Here is a 19,727-nt window from a genome sequence, read left to right on the forward strand (position 1 = left end):
CCGTGGATATCTTCATCTTGTTCCTGAACTTGGGGGAACAGCCTTCAACATTTTACCATTGAGTATGTTGTTAGCTATGAGCTTGTCATATATGACCTTTATTATGTTGAGATATGTTACCTTTACACCTGCTTTGTTGAGAGTTTTTATTATACATGGTGTTGAATTTTGACATATGCTTTTTATGCATCTATTGAGATGACTGTATGATTTATATCCTTCATTTTTTAAATGTGGTGTATCATATTTACTGATTTTCAGATGTTGAATCATATGTGCATTGTTGGAATGAATCCCAGGTGACCTTGGTGAATGATCCTTTTAATGTATTGTTGAATGCAGTTTGCATTCATTTGAGGATTTTTTTAATCTATGTTCATCAGGGATACTGGCCTGTAATTTTCTTTTCTTGTAGCATCCTTGTCTGGATTTGTTATCAGAGTAATGCTGGTGTTCTAAAATGAGTTTGGAAGACTTGCCACTCTTCTGTTTTTTTGGAAGAGTTTGAGAAGGGTTGGTATTAATAATTGTTTAAATGTTTGGTAGAATTCACCAGTGAAGCTGTCTGTTCCCGGACTTCTGTTTATTGGGAAGTTTTTACTTTCTGATTCAATCCCATTACCAGTAATTGGTCTGTTCAGATTTTCTATTTCATCATGATTCAGTCTTGGTAGGTTGTATGTTTCTAGGAATTTATTAATATCTTCTAGGTTGTCCAGTTTGTTGGCATATAATTTTTCACAGTAGTCTCTTATGATTCTTTGTATTTCTGTGGTATCAGTTATAACATCTTCTCTTTCAGTTTTAATTTTATTTATTTGAGTCCTCTCTCTTTTTTTATTGGTGAGTCTAGCTAGAGCTTTGTCAATCTTATCTTTCCAAAGAACCAGCTGTTCGTTTCATTGATCTTTTCTTTTGTTTTACTCTTTATTTCATTTATTTCTGCTCTAATCTTTGTTATTTCCTTCCTTCTATTAATTTTGGACTTTGTTTTTTCTTCCTTTCCTAGTCCCTTGAAGTGTGAGGTTAGATTGTTCACCTGAGACTTTCCTTGTTTCTAGGCTTGGATATCTATGAACTTCCCTCTTAGAACTCTTTCTGCTGCATCCCATAAATTTTATTTTTAAGGTATTTTTTAAAAATTTCTATTTTGATTTATTCTTTGAACCATTGGTTGTTCAGTAGCATGTTGTTTAATCCATACATATTTGTGAATTCTCCAATTTTCTTCATGTAGTTTCTAGTTTCATACCATTTTGGTCAGAAAAGATGCTTGATATGATTTCAGTCCTCTTACATTTATGATTTGTTTTATCGCCTAGTATATGATCTATCTTAGACAATTTTCCATGTGAACTTGAGAAGAATGTGTATTCTGTCGCTTTAGAATGGAATATTCTGTAAATATTCTTTAAGTCCATTTGGCCTAACATGTCCTTTAAGGTCAATGTTTCCCTATTGATTTTCTGTCTGGATGATGTATCCATTGATGTAAGTGTATTTTTTAAAATTCTCTATAACAGGCAGGCTCCAGTACCTCTGATCCAAAACTAAGAGAATTGAGACCATTTTAGCATTTTTCTCTTATCTACTGTGCCTTATTAGGCGTATTCATTCTAAAATGTTAAAGCCAGAGTTCCCTGTAAGATAAGAAAATAACTCCATTAGGAAGACTCTTTTAATAAGAAACACACGGTTTTATTTAGGGACATTTCTAAAGTTCACCTTTGTTCAGCAGACAATTAATGAATGCTTACCACATGGAAGCACATTTGCTCTATTGGAGGTGAGAACAGGGATGACAGGGTGTCTGCCCTCCAGGAGTTCATAATTTAGTTCCTGGATTGTAGTCAAAGTAAATATACATGTAAACATTTTCATATGAGATGTGCTGGAGTGTACTGTTGAAAGGTACACATTTCTGGAGTTAGGTGGTGTTCTTCCTGGGTGAATGTCTTAGGAGTATTGGTAGTGGTGAGCCTGGCCTTGAGCCTTGAAGGGTGAGTAACGTTGATAAGGGTAGACATACATGACAGATATGTTCTGGATAGAGAGAATGGCCTCAGTCAAAGTGCAGAATTGGAGATGTACAGCATGGTGTTTAGATAATGTCGTGTCTTGAGTTCCCCTAGAAGCAGGAGATAAGGATTTTGAATGCAAGTTGTTTATTAAAGGGTAATCCTGGGAAACATTAAGAGGAGGGTAAGGAAGTGAGGTCAGGAAGGGAAGTAAGTCAGTAAAGGTTTTATTATGAAGCCAGTAACCCCTCTGGGCCATAACATTCAGCCCCATGGAGGGAGCTCTGGGAAATAGTTTGCAATGACCTCAGATTTATCTCACCTGAGGGCCAAGGAACCCGGAACCCATGTCCACACCTCCCAGACCATCACTGGTTGAGAATGGCTTTCAGGGGCCCTGATGCTGGCTCTTCCAGCTTGCCCTGCACAGGCAGAGTGTGCTTCTGTGACTAGAATAAAAAACTCTCCAGCAGCGTGTGGTGTTCATAATTACAGCCTTCAGCATATAGAGAAGGGAGAGAATAGAATGTTGAAGTGCCTCCATTACATTAGTGGTCAGTGGTGGAGGTGTCCACTGACCAAACTAAGGGCAGAGAGAGACACAATAGAGTGCCATCGGTGTCTTGGGAGCCAATAGGAGGGAGAGTTTCAATAAGGAGAGAAAGTCAAAAGGAAAGTAATATTTTACCAAAGGATAGTAATCGTTGGGCTTTCAAACTGCAAGCTGTCCAAATATGTGTTAACCTGAGTGGATAGTGGAATGGAATTGCTCTGTAAGTAGGTTCCAGCTCCGGCTTTGCTCCTATCTAGCCGTGTGAGCCAACCCCTTCTGCCGTTCAGACAGGTGCCATCACCTTTGCGGGTCTCAGGCTCCTGTTGTGTCAAGGGAGGTGGTTATTTCCAATTTCTCCCAGTGCTAAGAGGCAATTTGTATAGATTCCAAGATGTGGTGTGACTCCTACCTCACTACTTGTCATTTATTAAGTTCCTAAGTGTATTGCATGTTAAACAGAGAAGTAATCTAATTTCACAGTTAAATAAAGACCTAATTTAAATTACTTTTGAAATGAAAATGTTCATAGAATAAATTTGCGGGGTCTAATAAATGAACTCTCAAGCATTCCTCCCCACCCCCACCCACCCTGCAATCATCTACTTTGTATCTTCTCTCTGTGTCTGCTCCTGGTTTTCCACCACATTTTGGACTCTAGAACTATTTTTATTTAGTGTTGGTTTACTTTTATCTATGGCTGTTTTGGCAGCAGGAATTATATCCATTTTCCTGACAGAGGGTTTTACGTGGAGCATGTGTTTGAAAGATTAATATAAGAAGTTGCTTCTGAAACAATTTAATCTTGCTTTCCATAGTAATGAAAAATGAATAATCAAAAGCAGTAAATTGTGTCTGGAAGATAATAAATACGTCTTAGGGCATTTTAGCATTGACTGTGAATTGTGGCTGACCCCCACATCAGGAGGGGTGAATATGACCAATTGGGATTCCACAGTGGGTGCAGGCCTTTAATATCGGTCTTCAGCTGTTTGATTCATTTCATTGTTCCCCGAGAAGCCAGAGAATCTGCTCCCTGTCCCGCCTGATTTAAAACTAGAAGTGGCATCTCATGCCAATTAGGGGCATCTGTGTTTAAACCACCATGAAACTGTCTCTTTCTGTCCCTTGACCATCACATAGACTCAAGTGGACCTGGGTTAGGATTTGAAATATAAATAGTAAAAACCAAATTAATGCTAGATCCAGACATCATTGGGCAGGGAAACTCTTCTGGATATATCTTATCCACAACCTCATCAGTTTCCGGAGTATGGATGCAAAACTTGACCAAACTCTAGAAAGATCCCTCAGAAGCTTACTTTATAACTTCCCACCTTCTGCAGCCACCTTCATGACCCAAGGGTTACTTTACAAATGAGATGTTTTGGAAGTTAGTGAGTGTACCTCTTTAATCAGGCATTCTATGAGGTATTGATATCCTGAAATAAATGATTGGCTTTTTTTTAGACACAAAACCTAGAAAACATATTTTCACATCTGTGGTATTCAGATTGCTATGTGTAATGCCACCCAAAATGGTAAATAAATAAGACAAATACATCTATACTCTCGTTGTCTTGAAGAAACTTAAGATTTGGCAAATAGAGATAATGTACTTTACCAAGCAGCGGTCAGGCAGCGATGCATTGAGTTTCCTGAAAAGCTGATGGCAAAGGGAAAGAGACCTGACTGTGGTCAAGCTTCTTTATTCTGTACATCCACCTGCATGTATTTTTTTTTTTATTCTTATGTTAATCCCCATACATTACAACATTAGTTTTAGATGAAGTGTTCCATGATTCTTTGTTTGTGCACAACACCCAATGCTCCATGCAGAATGTGCCCTCCTCAATACCCACCACCAGGCTAACCCATCCTCCCACCCCCCTCCCCTCTAGAACCCTCTTTGTTTTTCAGAGTCCATCATCTCTCATTGTTCGTCTACCCCTCCGATTTCCCCCGCTTCATTCTTCCCCTCCCGCTACCTTCTTCTTCTTCTTCTTTTTTTTTTCTTAACATATATTGCATTATTTCTTTCAGAGGTACAGATCTGAGATTCAACAGTCTTGCACAATTCACAGCGCTTACCAGAGCACATACCCTCCCCAGTGTCTATCACCCAGTCACCCCATCCCTCCCACCCCACCCCCCACTCCAACAACACTCAGTTTGTATCCTGAGATTAAGAATTCCTCATATCAGTGAGATCATATGATACATGTCTTTCTCTCTTTGACTTATTTCACTCAACATAATACCCTCCAGTTCCATCCACGTCGTTGCAAATGGCAAGATCTCATTCCTTTTGATGGCTGCATAATATTCCATTGTATATATATACCACATCTTCTTTATCCATTCATCTGTTGATGGACATCTTGGCTCTTTCCACAGTTTGGCTATTGTGGACATTGCTGCTATAAACATCGGGGTGCACGTACCCCTTCGGATTCCTACTTTTGTATCTTTGGGGTAAATACCCAGTAGTGCAATTGCTGGATCATATGGTAGCTCTATTTTCAACTTTTTGAGGAACCTCCATACAGTTTTCCAGAGTGGCTGCACCAGTTTGCATTCCCACCAACAGTGTAGGAGGGTTCCCCTTTCTCCGCATCCCCGCCAACATCTGTCGTTTCCTGACTTGTTAATTTTAGCCATTCTGACTGGTGTGAGATGGTATCTCATTGAGGTTTTGATTTGGATTTCCCTGATGCCGAGCGATATTGAGCACTTTTTCATGTGTCTGTTGGCCATTTGGATGTCTTCTTTGGAAAAATGTCTGTTCATGTCTTCTGCCCATTTCTTAATTGGATTCTTTGTTCTTTGGATGTTGAGTTTGATGAGTTCTTTATAGATTTTGGATACTAGCCCTTTATCTGATATGTCATTTGCAAATATCTTCTCCCATTCTGTCGGTTGTCTTTTGGTTTTGTTAACTGTTTCCTTTGCTTTGCAAAAGCTTTTTATCTTGATGAAGTCCCAATAGTTCATTTTTGCCCTTGCTTCCCTTGCCTTTGGCGATGTTTCTAGGAAGAAGTTGCTTCGGCTGAGGTCAAAGAGGTTGTTGCCTGTGTTCTCCTTTAGGATTTTGATGGACTCCTGTCTCACATTGAGGTCTTTCAACTATTTGGAGTCTATTTTTGTGTGTGGTGTAAGGAAGTGATCCAGTTTCACTCTTCTGCATGTGTCTATCCAATTTTCCCAACACCATTTGTTGAAGAGACTGTCTTTGTTCCATTGGACATTCTTTCCTGCTTTGTCGAAGATTAGTTGACCATAGAGTTGAGGGTCCATTTCTGGGCTCTCTATTCTGTTCCATTGATCGATGTGTCTGTTTTTGTGCCAGTACCATGGTGTCTTGATGATGACAGCTTTGTAATAGAGCTTGAAGTCCGGAATTGTGATGCCACCGGCTTTGCTTTTCTTTTTCAATATTCCTCTGGCTATGCGGGGTCTTTTCTGGTTCCATACAAATTTGAGGATGATTTGTTCCATTTCTTTGAAAAAAGTGGATGGTATTTTGATGGGGATTGCATTGAATGTGTAGATTGCTCTAGGTAGCATTGACATCTTCACAATATTTGGTCTTCCGATACATGAGCATGGCACGTTTTTCCATTTCTTTGTGTCTTCCTCAATTTCTTTCATGAGTATTTTATAGTTTTCTGAGTACAGATCCTTCGTCTCTTTGGTTAGATTTATTCCTAGTTATCTTATGGTTTTGGGTGCAATTGTAAATGGGATCGACTCCTTAATTTCTCTTTCTTCTGTCTTGTTGTTGGTGTATAGGAATGCCACTGACTTCTGTGCATTGATTTTATATCCTGCCACTTTACTGAATTCCTGTATGAGTTCTAGCAGTTTTGGGGTGGAGTCTTTTGGGTTTTCCACATAAAGTATCATATGATCTGCAAAGAGTGAGAGTTTGACTTCTTCTTTGCCAATTTGGATGCCTTTGATTTCTTTTTGTTGTCTGATTGCTGTGGCTAGGACTTCCAATACTATGTTGAATAGCAGTGGTGATAGTGGACATCCCTGCCGCGTTCCTGACCTTAGGGGGAAAGCTCTCAGCTTTTCCCCATTGAGAATGATATTCACTGTAGGTTTTTCATAGATGGCTTTTATGATATTGAGGTATGTACCCTCTATCCCTATACTCTGAAGAGTTTTGATCAAGAAAGGATGCTGTACTTTGTCAAAAGCTTTTTCTGCATCTATTGAGAGGATCATATGATTCTTGTTCTTTCCTTTGGTAATGTACTGTATCACATTGATTGATTTGCGGATGTTGAACCAACCTTGCAGCCCAGGGATAAATCCCACTTGGTCATGGTGAATAATCCTTTTAATGTACTGTTGGATCCTATTGGCTAGTATTTTGGTGAGAATTTTTGCATCCATGTTCATCAGGGATATTGGTCTGTAATTCTCCTTTTTGATGGGGTCTTTGTCTGGTTTTGGGATCAAGGTAATGCTGGCCTCATAAAATGAGTTTGGAAGTTTTCCTTCCGTTTCTATTTTTTGGAACAGTTTCAGAAGAATAGGTATTAATTCTTCTTAAAATGTTTGGTAGAATTCCCCTGGGAAGCCATCTGGCCCTGGGCTTTTGTTTTTTGGGAGATTTTTGATGACTGCTTCAATTTCCTTAGTGGTTATAGGTCTGTTCAGGTGTTCTATTTCATCCTGGTTCAGTTTGGGTAGTTGATACATCTCTAGGAATGCATCCATCTCTTCCAGGTTATCTAATTTGCTGGCATAGAGTTGCTCATAATATGTTCTTATAATTGTTTGTATTTCTTTGGTGTTGGTTGTGATCTCTCCTCTTTCATTCATGATTTTGTTGATTTGGGTCATTTCTCTTCTCTTTTTGATAAGTCTGGCCAGGGGTTTATCAATCTTGTTAATTCTTTCAAAGAACCAGCTCCTAGTTTCGTTGATCTGCTCTACTGTTCTTTTAGTTTCTATTTCATTGATTTCTGCTCTGATCTTTATGATTTCTCTTCTCCTGCTGGGTTTAGGCTTTATTTGCTGTTCTTTCTCCAGCTCCTTTAGGTGTAGGGTTAGGTTGTGTACTTGAGACCTTTCTTGTTTCTTGAGAAAGGCTTGTATTGCTATATACTTTCCTCTTAGGACTGCCTTTGCTGCATCCCAAAGATTTTGAACAGTTGTGTTTTCATTTTCATTGGTTTCCATGTATTTTTTTAATTCTTCTTTAATTTCCTGGTTGACCCATTCATTCTTCAGTAGGATGCTCTTTAGCCTCCATGTATTTGAGTTCTTTCCGACTTTCCTCTTGGGATTGAGTTCTAGTTTCAAAGCATTGTGGTCTGAAAATAGGCAGGGAATGATCCCAATCTTTTGGTACCCGTTGAGACCTGATTTATGACCTAGGATGTGATCTATTCTGGAGAATGTTCCATGGGCACTAGAGAAGAATGTGTATTCCGTTGCTTTGGGGTGGAATGTTCTGAATATGTCTGTGAAGTCCATTTGGTCCAGTGTGTCGTTTAAAGTCTTTATTTCCTTGTTGATCTTTTGCTTAGACGATCTGTCCATTTCAGTGAGGGGGATGTTAAAGTCCCCCACTATTATTGTATTGTTGTCGATGTGTTTCTTTGCTTTTGTTATTAATTGCCTTATATAATTGGCTGCTCCCATGTTAGGGGCATAGATATTTACAATTGTTAGATCTTCTTGTTGGATAGATCCTTTAAGTAGGATATAGTGTCCTTCCTCATCTCTTATTACAGTCTTTTGTTTAAAATCTAATTTGTCTGATAGAAGGATTGCCACCCCAGCTTTCTTTTGGTGTCCATTAGCATGGTAAATGGTTTTCCACCCCCTCACTTTCAATCTGGGGGTGTCTTTGGGTCTAAAATGAGTCTCTTGCAGACAGCATATCGATGGATCTTGTTTTTTAATCCAGTCTGTTAGCCTGTGTCTTTTGATTGGGGCATTTAGCCCATTTACATTCAAGGTAACTATTGAAAGAGGAATTTAGTGCCATTGTATTGCCTGTAAGGTGACTGTTACCGTATATTGTCTGTATTCCTTTCTGGTCTATGTTGCTTTTAGGGTCTCTCTTTGCTTAGAGGACCCCTTTCAAGATTTCCTGTAGGGCTGGTTTTGTGTTTGCAAATTCCTTTAGTGTTTGTTTGTCCTGGAAGCTTTTTCTCTCTCCTTCAATTTTCAATGACAGCCTAGCTGGATAGAGTATTCTTGGCTGCATATTTTTCTCATTTAGTGCTCTGAATCTATCCTGCCAGTCCTTTCTGGCCTGCCAGGTCTCTGTGGATAGGTCTGTTGCCAATCTAATGTTTCTACCCTTGTAGGTTACATATCTCTTCTCCCGAGCTGCTTTCAGGATTTTCTCTTTGTCTATGAGACTCGTAAGTTTTACTATTAGATGTTGGGGTGTTGACCTATTTTTATTGATTTTGAGAGGGGTTCTCTGTGCTTCCTGGATTTTCATGCCTGTTTCTTTCCCCAAATTAGGGAAGTTCTCTGCTCTCATTTCCTCCATTATACCTTCTGCCCCTCTCTCTCTTTCTTCTTCTTCTGGGATCCCAATTATTCTAATGTTGTTTCGTCTTATGGTATCGCTTATCTTTCGAATTCTGCCCTCGTGATCCAGTAGTTGTTTATCTCTCTTTTTCTCAGCTTCTTTATTTTCCATCATTTCATCTTCTATATTACTGATTCTCTCTTCTGCCTCATTTATTCTAGCAGTTAGCGCCCCCATTTTTGATTGCACCTCATTAATAGCCTTTTTGATTTCTACTTGGTTGGATTTTAGCTCTTTTACTTCTCCAGAAAGAGTTTCTCTAATAACTTCCATATTTTTTTCAAGCCCAGCTAGTATCTTTAAAGTGATGATTCTGAACTCTAGATCTGACATCGTACTAATGTCCGTATTGAGTAGGTCCCTGGCAGTCGGTACTGCCTCTTGTTCTTTTTGTTGAGGTGATTTTTTCCGTCTCGTCATTTTGTGCAGAGGAGAATAGATTAATGAGAGAACAAAATGCTAGCAGAGTAACCACGTCCCCAGAAAATATACTCTAAACAAATCAGAAAAGACCTTCCAGAAAGTGGTCGCTTTTCTGATGAGAGAGTTGTTGCTCTTCTTTTCTTCGATCTCCTGTTGGGTTTGTAGGTGTTCAGAATGGTTTGATCCCTATCCAGCTGAATTCCTGAGAGGAGACGAAATCCAGGTCTCCTACTCCTCCGCCATCTTGCTCCGCCCCCAAATAAATAAAATTTTTTATTTTAACACCCACATTCCAATTCCAGACATTCTGACTCTAATGAGCAACTGTGGTTGAGATCCCTGTCATGTTACTTCCGTCTGCGAAGAGCTGGTGCTATGGCTGTTAAAGTTAACCAGAAAGCCTTTAAAGCGACCCGGCCCTAACGCCGGGGTGGTGCACGCAAACAAAACGCTAAGGCAACAACCCATCCACCTGCATGTAATGTGCCTTAATATGTTTCTATCTGTCTGCTACCAGGTACCGGGGGTGGCCATATTTTCACACCACTGAACCAAAAACCAGGATGCATCCCCCTTCTCTGATGAAGTTCATCAGGTACTTGTCCATGTCTCATGTAGTCAAAAGAAACTCAAGCTGCATCTTTAAAAATCCTGAGGTTCCGTTTTCCCTGGATGCTACCTTTTAGCTGAGATACTTGAACTAAGGTGCTCAACCCCACCAACCCTCAGCATCCTTTAAAATGGAGATGAGGGGTCCCTGGGTGGCTCAGTCATTGGGTGTCTGCCCTCGGCTCAGGTCATGATCCCGGGGTCCTGAGATTGAACCCCACATTGGGCTCTCTGCTCAGCAGGGGGCCTGCTTCTCCCTCTCCCACTCCCCCTGCTTGTGTTCCTTCTCTTGCTGTGTCTCTCTCTGTCAAATGAATAAATAAAATCTTTAAAAAAAAATAAAATAAAATGGAGATGACACTTTCTTTTCTATTTTCAAAAAATATTTCTAGTCACAAATGAAAGAGTGTGATATATATAAACACCCTTTGAAAACTCTATAGCCATGTGCAAACACAATTAAGGGGCTGGCTCTCGATGGACCTGCCAGAAGTTGATTCCTCTCTTGTGTCCTTTTTTATTTTATTGTAATTGTAAACATTACTGTTTAAAAGGTTTAGGCAAGAAATATTTTCATGTCTTGTATGTTCGCACGAGTTTGTGTTTTCAAACCTAGAGATGTGATTCTGAAATCTCCTTCATCAGTAAGAGGCAAATCATGTGAGCAAACCAGTCTTTTGACAGAAGAGAGGTTCTTTCTAGTTTATGGTTTCTAAAAATAAGCTTTCCTAATTTGGCACAGCTGTTGGGAAGCAGAGCTGGGTTGTCAGTAGCCGAAAGTCCCCAAGTGCATGCTGCATGCACAGTATGGTCAAATGTTTGCGGAACTACTGAGAAAATCCCAGGCATATGTGTTTTGTTCTAACAACTTAACACAGCGTGCTTTTTTTTATTTTGTTTTTATAGAAATGTTCAGGTTCTCCTGGAGTCCTTTGAACTGTTGCCAGTTTATGATTTAAGCCTTTGACTTGGCCCTGAGGACAGAAGTTGAAAACCAAAGATGAATAGACATGTGGACTCTTACACATGAGAGTTGTCCAGTTAATATTTCAAGCCACCAAGGCCAGGCTAGCAGGAAGCATGTATTTTATTTTTGTTCTAAAACATTACATTTTGAGATATTTCCAGAAGGGCTTTTGTGAGAAATCAATCCATTGTATGTGGGCAGAGGGCTATCTCTCAATGAGCTCCTTACTTTTAATCCCTTGTTCCAGAGTGTCTTACTGATGTTGGTGGTATGAGAAGAAGAAGGAGCAGAAGATGAAAAAAGAGTTAGGAATTGTTTATTCTATTATATTTTATGAAGTGATTTTATGTGTTAGTATCTAATTTCCACATTTCTTCATAATACTTAAAACACCTCAGTGAGATCATTGATTTCATACATGAGGAAATGTAACTTCTTAAAAAAAAAAGATTTATTTTTATTTACTTTATTTAAGAGGGAGAGAGAGAGAGCAGGGGGAAGGGACAGAGAGAGAAAGGGAGAGAATCTCAAGCAGACTGGCTGCTGAGCTCAGAGCCTGATGCTGGGTTCGATCTCACAACCCTGAGATCATGACTAGAGCAGAAATCAAGAGTCGGACACTCAGGCGACTGAGCCACCCAGGCTCCCCACATAGCCTTTTTTAAAGACATAGTTTCCTATGCATCATATAACTTAAAACTTGAACTTCTGATTCAAAGTCTGACATTTTTTCTACCAAACAGTTGATTCTTTATCTGCATTCATTGCTCTACATGTGAAATACGGAGCTTACACTGTGAGTTAATCTATTTGCAAAAAAGCTTGAACCAGTGTCCTGTACAGTGGGGGTGCTATATTGAAATTTGATAAATAAATGAAATAACATTTTTGTCATGAGAAGAAAGAATGAAACATAGCTAATTGTTAATGTCCATCTCAAACATAGGGGGAAAATGTCCTCCAAGGTCCCAAGAAGAAAAATACTTTAATGTGTTAATGAATATTATTGGAAAAAACAACGCAAAATATAGTTTGTGTTATTGCTTAGAATCACACTGATTTTAAGAATGGATGATGCAGGGGCGCCTGGGTGGCTCAGTCGGTTGAGCGACTGCCTTCGGCTCAGGTCGTGATCCTGGAGTCCCGGGATCGAGTCCCGCATCGGGCTCCCTGCTCGGCGGGGAGTCTGCTTCTCCCTCTGACCCTCCTCCCTCTCATGCTCTCTGTCTCTCATTCTCTCTCTCACAAAATCTTAAAAAAAAAAAAAAAAAAAAAAAAAAAAAAAAAAAAAAAAAAGAATGGATGATGCAGGGCACCTGGGTGGCTCAGTTGGTTAAGCCACTGCCTTCGGCTCAGGTCATGATCCTGGAGTCCCGGGATCGAGTCCCGCATCGGGCTCCCTGCTCAGCAGGGAGTCTGCTTCTCCCTCTGACCCTCCCGACCCTCCCCCCTCTCATGTGCTCTCTCTCAAATAAATAAATAAAATCTTAAAAAAAAAAAAAAAATGGATGATGCAGTTTTACAGAGCAGGTCGGAGAAGACTGCTCCGTATATCTCACTATGACATCTGTCAATGAACAAGCCCTTTCCCTTCTCAAAGACACATTGACAAGAAATTGGCAGAAACGACATAATTGAAATGTAATGACTGCACCCTTTCAATGGCTTCTCTCTTAGAAGGAAAAGGTTCTACCACTCTGATGGCACACAATATAATTTCAAAAGTCACAACCTGTTATGGGCTGAATTCTGCTCCCCCAACCCCATTCATATGTTGAAGTCCTAACCTCTAGTATCTCAGAATATAACTATATTGAGAGATAGGGTCTTCAAAGCTAATTAAATTAAAACGGGGCCATTGAGATTGTCCCTAGTACAAACTGAATGGTGTCTTTATAAAAAGGGGAAATTTAGACTCAGATGCACATAAAGGAAAGACAGTGTGAAGATGGCCAACTACAATTGAGGGAGAAAGGCTTCAGAAGAAACCAGCTGTGCTGACACCTTGATCTTGGACTTCCCAGCTTCCAGACTGTGAGAAAAGAAAATGTATTGTGGAAGCCAGTCTGTGCTACTTTGTTGTAGCAGCTCTAGTAAACTGATACACTGTTTTGAGTCAGTGGCTCTCATGTGTGGCTGCATTTTAGAATTACTTTCCTCTTTTCAACAATTCCATGCTCAGGACACCATCCCAGAGTGGTGGGGTCAGAATTACTGGGGACGGGGCCTGGATGGCTGTGTTTTTCAAAACTTTGCAGGAGATTCTAGTAAAATTTAAGTTGAGGACCTTTCAGGGAGGGAAAACAAATCTTTCATCTACTGTCTGGGTGGCTGAAGCTCCTTATTCAGAGTAAAGGAAGACATCCCGCATGGGTCAGTAATGATCCAACCTGGCTGATCCTTAGAATCATCTGAGTATCTTTTTAAAATTTCACAGAAATTCTTTTTTTTTTTTTTTTTTTAAGATTTCATTTATTTGAGAGAGCGCAAGAGAGAAAAGGCACAAGCAGGGGGAGGGGCAGAGGGAGAGGGAGAAGCAGACTCCCCACTGACCACGGAGCGGGAGGTGGGGCTTAATCCCCAAACCTGAGATCATGACCTGAGCTGAAGATAGACACTTAACTGACTGAGCCACCCAGGCACCCCAAAATTTCATAGAAATTCTGATCCATAAGTATGATTCGTAAGTTGGATCTCTGGGACAGGGGACAGGAATGTTTAAGTCTATCTGTGATTCTGATGATACTTCAGGTTGAGAATGGCCTCACATTTGTTTTTATGCATCCATGGGTGCAGTATGTGCATGTGTATGTACATATTATCTTCAACAAGGAAAATTACCTGTAATGCCACCAACTAGGAGCTCGTTCATACTTCTGGTCTGTGATTGTTTCCTCAGGTCTTTTTCCTTCAGTAGACATTTCAAGATGAGAGTGTTAAGGATACTGGGAATGACTTTCACAATTAGAGGTGGAATTTCACTGTTCAGTGTTTTGTAGTAATGACCCAAGGTTAATCGGTATTTTCTCTTTTTAAAACCTGCTGTTAGGGCAAAAGGTCTGATGCTAACAAATTATGGGGTTCACAATTGAAGTGTAAATTGAACTTCTAATTCATTTGTTTGCTACCCATTCCTCCTTATGAATACACTAATCAGCCTCTTGGGGGAATTCACTTGTGTAGCCATATATACACAAGACATTTCATTGACCTGAAGTCACTGATCTCTAGCCCAACAAGTTAAGATCAGGCTAGAAGAAAAAAAACCCACGAAAAGTCAATGTTAAAATAATAACTGACATGTGTCAGGAATAATACTAAGTGCTTATATTCATAATTTTAAAACATCCCCGTGAGATGTGCCGCTATCTAGGCTTTACAGATGGGGAAAGTGAAGCCAGGTCATAGGTGTTGGGTAGCTCTCCCAGCGTCCCTGGGCCAGGAAGTGGCAGAATCATTTTGACTCCAGAGCCCATGCACTTAATAAGTTATTCTTCCCTACTGACCCTGACCTTACCTGGTGACTCCTGCCTGAGCCCTTTTCTAAAATTTTTTTAATACTCTTTCAGACCTAATTCTAGCAAGCTTGATTTTTGTTTCCTAACCAATATCAGGTTAGAACAAGTTTCCCGATCAAAATGCCAAAGCCAGAAATGATATTAGATATTAGATAGAAATAGATGTTTGTAGAGGCGGCACACAGGGCGAAGATGGCAGCGGAGTGACAGGACGCGGTGAGGGAGTTCGTGGCGGTGACTGGGGCCGAGGAGGACCAGGCCCGCTTCTTCCTCGAGTCGGCCGGCTGGGACCTGCAGATCGCCCTAGCGAACTTTTATGAGGATGGAGGGGACGAAGACATTGTGACCATTTCGCAGGCAACCCCCAATTCAGTGTCCAGAGGCACAGCCCCCAGCGATAATAGGGTGACATCCTTCAGAGACCTCATTCATGACCAAGATGAGGAGGAAGAGGAGGAAGAGGGCCAGAGGTTTTATGCCAGGGGCTCATAGAGAAGTGGACAGCATATTGTTGGCCCTCCCAGGAAGAAAAGTCCCAACGAGATGGTGGATGATCTCTTTAAAGGTGCCAAGGAACATGGAGCTGTAGCTGTGGAGCGAGTGACCAAGAGCCCTGGAGAAGCCAGTAAACCAAGACCGTTTGCAGGGGGTGGCTATCGTCTTGGGGCAGCACCGGAAGAAGAGTCTGCCTACGTGGCAGGAGAAAGGAGGCAGCATTCTGGCCAGGATGTTCATGTAGTGTTGAAGCTCTGGAAGAGTGGGTTCAGCCTGGACAATGGTGAACTCAGAAGCTACCAAGACGCATCCAATGCCCAGTTTCTGGAGTCGATTCGCAGAGGGGAGGTGCCAGCCGAGCTATGGAGGTTAGCTCACGGTGGGCAGGTGAATTTGGACATGGAAGACCATCGGGATGAGGATTTTGTGAAACCCAAGGGAGCCTTCAAAGCCTTCACTGGAGAGGGTCAGAAACTGGGCAGCATGGCCCCCCAGGTGTTGAATACCAGCTCTCCAGCACAGCAGGCGGAAAACGAAGCCAAAGCCAGCTCTTCCGTCTCAATCGACGAGTCCCAGCCCACCACAAACATCCAGATTTGGCTCGCCGACGGCGGGAGGCTGGTGCAGAAGTTCAACCACAGCCACAGGATCAGCGACATCCGACTCTTCATCGTGGACGCCCGGCCGGCCATGGCTGCCACCAGCTTTGTCCTCATGACTACCTTCCCGAACAAAGAGCTGGCTGATGAGAGTTAGACCCTGAAGGAAGCCAACCTGCTCAACGCCGTCATCGTGCAGTGATTAACATAACCGCCCACCTGGCCGGCAGCCTCATCTCCCTCCTGCATCTCCCATGGCCAGCTGCCCCGTGGGCACCACCCCTCCCGCCCCCTCCCTCACACCCAGCAGTCCAGTGCCACGTCTCCTCCATAGCTCTGGGTTCTTAGATCTTGGTTGGACATTTGTTTTCTCCTTAGTTGCATTTCCTGGGTTTTTGTGACGATCAATGGACTTTAAAGAAAAAAATAAAAATAACCAAAAAAAAAAAAAAAAAGAAATAGATGTTTGTAGGGTAATTGGTCCCTTTTCACAGTTCTCTTGTTTTCACTTACAAAAAAGTAATACACTATGATTTCCCTGACTATAGTGGGTTTTGTAATAATCTTCTCATGTATAACATTATAAAAGATAGCTACATGTCCATCAACATTCATAATCTCATCCCGACACAAAAGCTATTTTTCTTTTGCCTCCTATATTCTCGTCTTCGACCTCCTGGCATTTTTGTATCATTGCAGATTAGCATATATACTTCTCCTATTTAGTTTTTTACGTAGTTCCAAGTAGTTCTAGGTAGTCATCAAAGTAAATATCTGCACATGGTCCCTTGAGCTGATAGATCTGGATTTACAGTCTCATGCCTTGGCACCGTCCATGCTTTCTCTTTTTTTTTTTTTTTTTAAGATTTTTTATTTATTTATTTGACAGAGAGAGACACAGCGAGAGAGGGAACACAAGCAGGGGGAGTGGGAGAGGGAGAAGCAGGCTTCCCGCTGAGCAGGGAGCCCGATGCAGGGCTCTATCCCAGGACCCTGGGACCATGACCTGAGCCGAAGGCAGACGCTTAACAACTGAGCCACCCAGGCGCCCCATGCTTTCTGTCTCTTAAAGTCACCTAGATTGCAAGCCTTCCGAAGTGGATTACGCTTACTCTAAAATTCTTCTCTCAATCTGCAGAGCTTGTCATACTGAAAAACAAATCTGTTTTAATGCTCTATGTGTATATGAATATACAACTATAGGCAGTGGTTTCAAGCATGTATTTCAGAATTACGCAGATTTGGACTAATATCCTTGCTCCTCTATTGTTCACTCCCCGAGTCACTACAGGGGAAGCTACTTAACCTTTTTGAATCCCAGTTTTCTTTTCTCCAAAGTGGGGACAAGAATACCTACTTGGGGGCGTCTGGGTGGCTCAGTTGGTTAAGCGACTGCCTTCGGCCCAGGTCATGATCCTGGAGTCCCAGGATCAAGTCCCGCATCTCCCTGCTCAGTGGGGAGTCTGCTTCTCCTTCTGACCCTCCCCCCTCTCACGCTCTCTGTCTCTCATTGTCTCTCTCGCAAATAAATAAAATCTTAAAAAAAAAAAGAATACCTACTTGGAGGAAGAGATTAGATGGCAAAGTAAAGGTGGTGCCAGCCCGACCCACTAAATACCCAGGAACAGCTCAGCAGCGTTGTAATGCAAGTTTGATTTACCGCAATCTAAAATACAGTCATTGGGGGCACCTGGGTGGCTCAGTCGGTTAAGCGTCTGCCTTCGGCTCAGGTCATGATCCCAGGGTCCTGGGATCGAGCCCCGCATTGGGCTCCTTGCTCAGCAGGGAAGCCTGCTTCTCCCTCTCCCACTCTCCCTGCTTGTGTTCCCTCTCTCACTGTCTCTCTCTCTGTGTCAAATAAATAAATAAAATCTTTAAAAATAAATAAATAAATAAAATAAAATAAAATAAAATACAGTCATTGTATGAAGCAAGGTAACACATGTATGTGAGAGTCTTACAATGAGTCTGGTCCTACTTGGAAAGTGACCGAAGCACTCTTCTTTCGGTGAATCTGGGTGAGGTTTCCCTGTGTATGTTACCCGAACACGTGTGTTCGTGTCAGTGTGTCCATCTACTGCCGTGAGCCAGGACCACTAGTCAGGGATGTGGAAATGTTTCTGGAGGAAAAGTGGAAAGAAAAGAACCAGAATGGCTTCTTTCATCCAAGGCTAATCCCGTGAGCATCGGAGGGGAGGATATGCAGGCCTACCTAGAGTAGTTTTACGTTTGCTGAAGGGTGGATACGTTATAAAATCTTGCAGACACAGTGACTGGAAGGCAGGATTCAGAAATAGGTTCACATCAACTTGAAGCTGTAGAAGTTCATTCTAGAGTTGGGGGGAGGGCTTGTGGAAGGGGGTCCAATGAAGGCATTCTGGGACCACATGGCCCGGGTTCGACTCCTGGGTCAGCCCCTTAGTTGCATGACCTTGGACAAGTCCGTTTGCTTTCCTGCGGCCAATTCCTTTAAATGTAAAGTGGGGATAAAAATAGCACTTACCTTCTAGGGTTGTTGTGAAGATTAAGTAAATTAATTTACCAAACTGCTTAGGACAATATATGGCAAAAAAAAAAAAAAAAGCATTCAGTAAATGTTAGCTGTTATCATCTACCTACCTTCAGAGGGCCTTGAACGGTCACTTTTGCTGTTGCCAAGATTTTTTCTTTTCCTCTCTTTTTCTTTTTTTTCATGATTGCACCTGGATTTATGTGCATTTTTATTTAAGAGGTTTCTGATTTTCCGGGGGCAGATAAATTTATGACATTATGAATGATAAGTCCTGAGCCTGTTCTGTTATTAAATTACAGTTGTGGGCACAGTTACTTTATATATTAGGAATTGTTTATCATCCTTACCGATCTTTAAGAGGCAAAATCTGTACTCTGATAGGCCTGGGTAGCAAGGAACACATTTGTAGGCAGGATAAAAATTTAAACAGTCCCCACACTTCTGAGATTAGAATACCAACTAGTTCTTAGCAAAGGTGTTTGCTCTGGATTCCAATTGCATTTCTTGTGTTCTGTGATGAATTCATCTAACCACAGCTGGAGTTTGGGGCAGGTCTGTCCCTCCACCTTCATTAATTTCTTGTCCTTGCTGCCTGCTGAAAGTGTGTTGGCAGAACACGACTGTGCTTTCACGCTTCCTTTCTCTCTGCTCTTTTGCATTCAGAGTCTCAGGGATTCGACTTGTCACTAAGCCCAGTGTAGAGCCACTGATCTCTGAATTCTGCTAAGTTTTTCATGCTGTTACTCCAGAATGTACTACAAGGCTCACAGACGTTGCTACCCAGGCAGTTCCCAGGGGCAGCGTGGAGTTGCTCAGGAGCCAGCCTCTGTCTTGAATCTGGAAATGTGTGTGGCTGGCTGGCACACTGGCGCCGGGCCCACTCAGGTCACCTGTTCAGCGAGGAGTACAAGATTCTATTCGGCCAACATGTACTGGGATTTTTACACTGGGTGGGACTTAATGCTAGGCAGTTTTACATGCCTCCTCGTTTATCCTTGCAACATCCTGGTCCCTGTTTTGCAGATTGTTGAGGCTGCCTGAGGGAGACCCACCGTCTCAGCCTGAGTTTTGAACAATCTAAGAAAGAAAGCAAAAGAGCAAACATGGAGGCCAAAACATCAGCTTCATTGTGAAGAAGGGAAGTTGGCAGGTGTAAGACAGTGTCAGAGCCAAATGAGCTTGCAAAGGTTGAATCCCAAATTAGGCAGATGTACACACCAGTTACAACATCAGTGGGAGCCTCCTCACCTGCTCCCAGACCCCAGCTGTATCTGAACTCTGGGTCGGGCCGTCAAAATGGGCTTCCCTGTGGGCAGCTTATTCCCAAGAGGAAGAAGTATGGAGCTGAATGGAGCTTGCCTAGTTATTCTCCCCATATGTACTAAGCCAGTAAATCACCCCTCCTGGAGCTGAATGGAATGAGTCAAGTGTTGGAGAGAGGCCAGGAGTTTGTTTACGGAAAATATGT

At 41.8% G+C, this 19,727-nt stretch overlaps 2 protein-coding genes across 3 annotated transcripts in view; both read left to right on the top strand.

Moving 5' to 3' along the window:
* Positions 1 to 19,727, top strand: part of FAT3 (FAT atypical cadherin 3) — a 519,284-nt gene that overhangs the window by 74,589 nt on the left and 424,968 nt on the right. The gene's annotated exons all lie outside the window — the stretch shown is intronic.
* On the top strand, positions 14,846 to 16,186 carry LOC123841409 (NSFL1 cofactor p47-like). Its single transcript, XM_045871006.3, is given in 1 exon segment — positions 14,846 to 16,186. A coding segment is annotated over 1 exon segment (1,059 nt). The 3' UTR covers positions 15,905 to 16,186.

The sequence above is a fragment of the Mirounga angustirostris genome, unplaced genomic scaffold (genome assembly GCF_029215605.1).
Source record: "Mirounga angustirostris isolate CCGP_5_RB_7025 unplaced genomic scaffold, mMirAng1.0.hap1 SCAF_13, whole genome shotgun sequence".
NCBI classification, from domain to species: Eukaryota; Metazoa; Chordata; class Mammalia; order Carnivora; family Phocidae; genus Mirounga; species Mirounga angustirostris.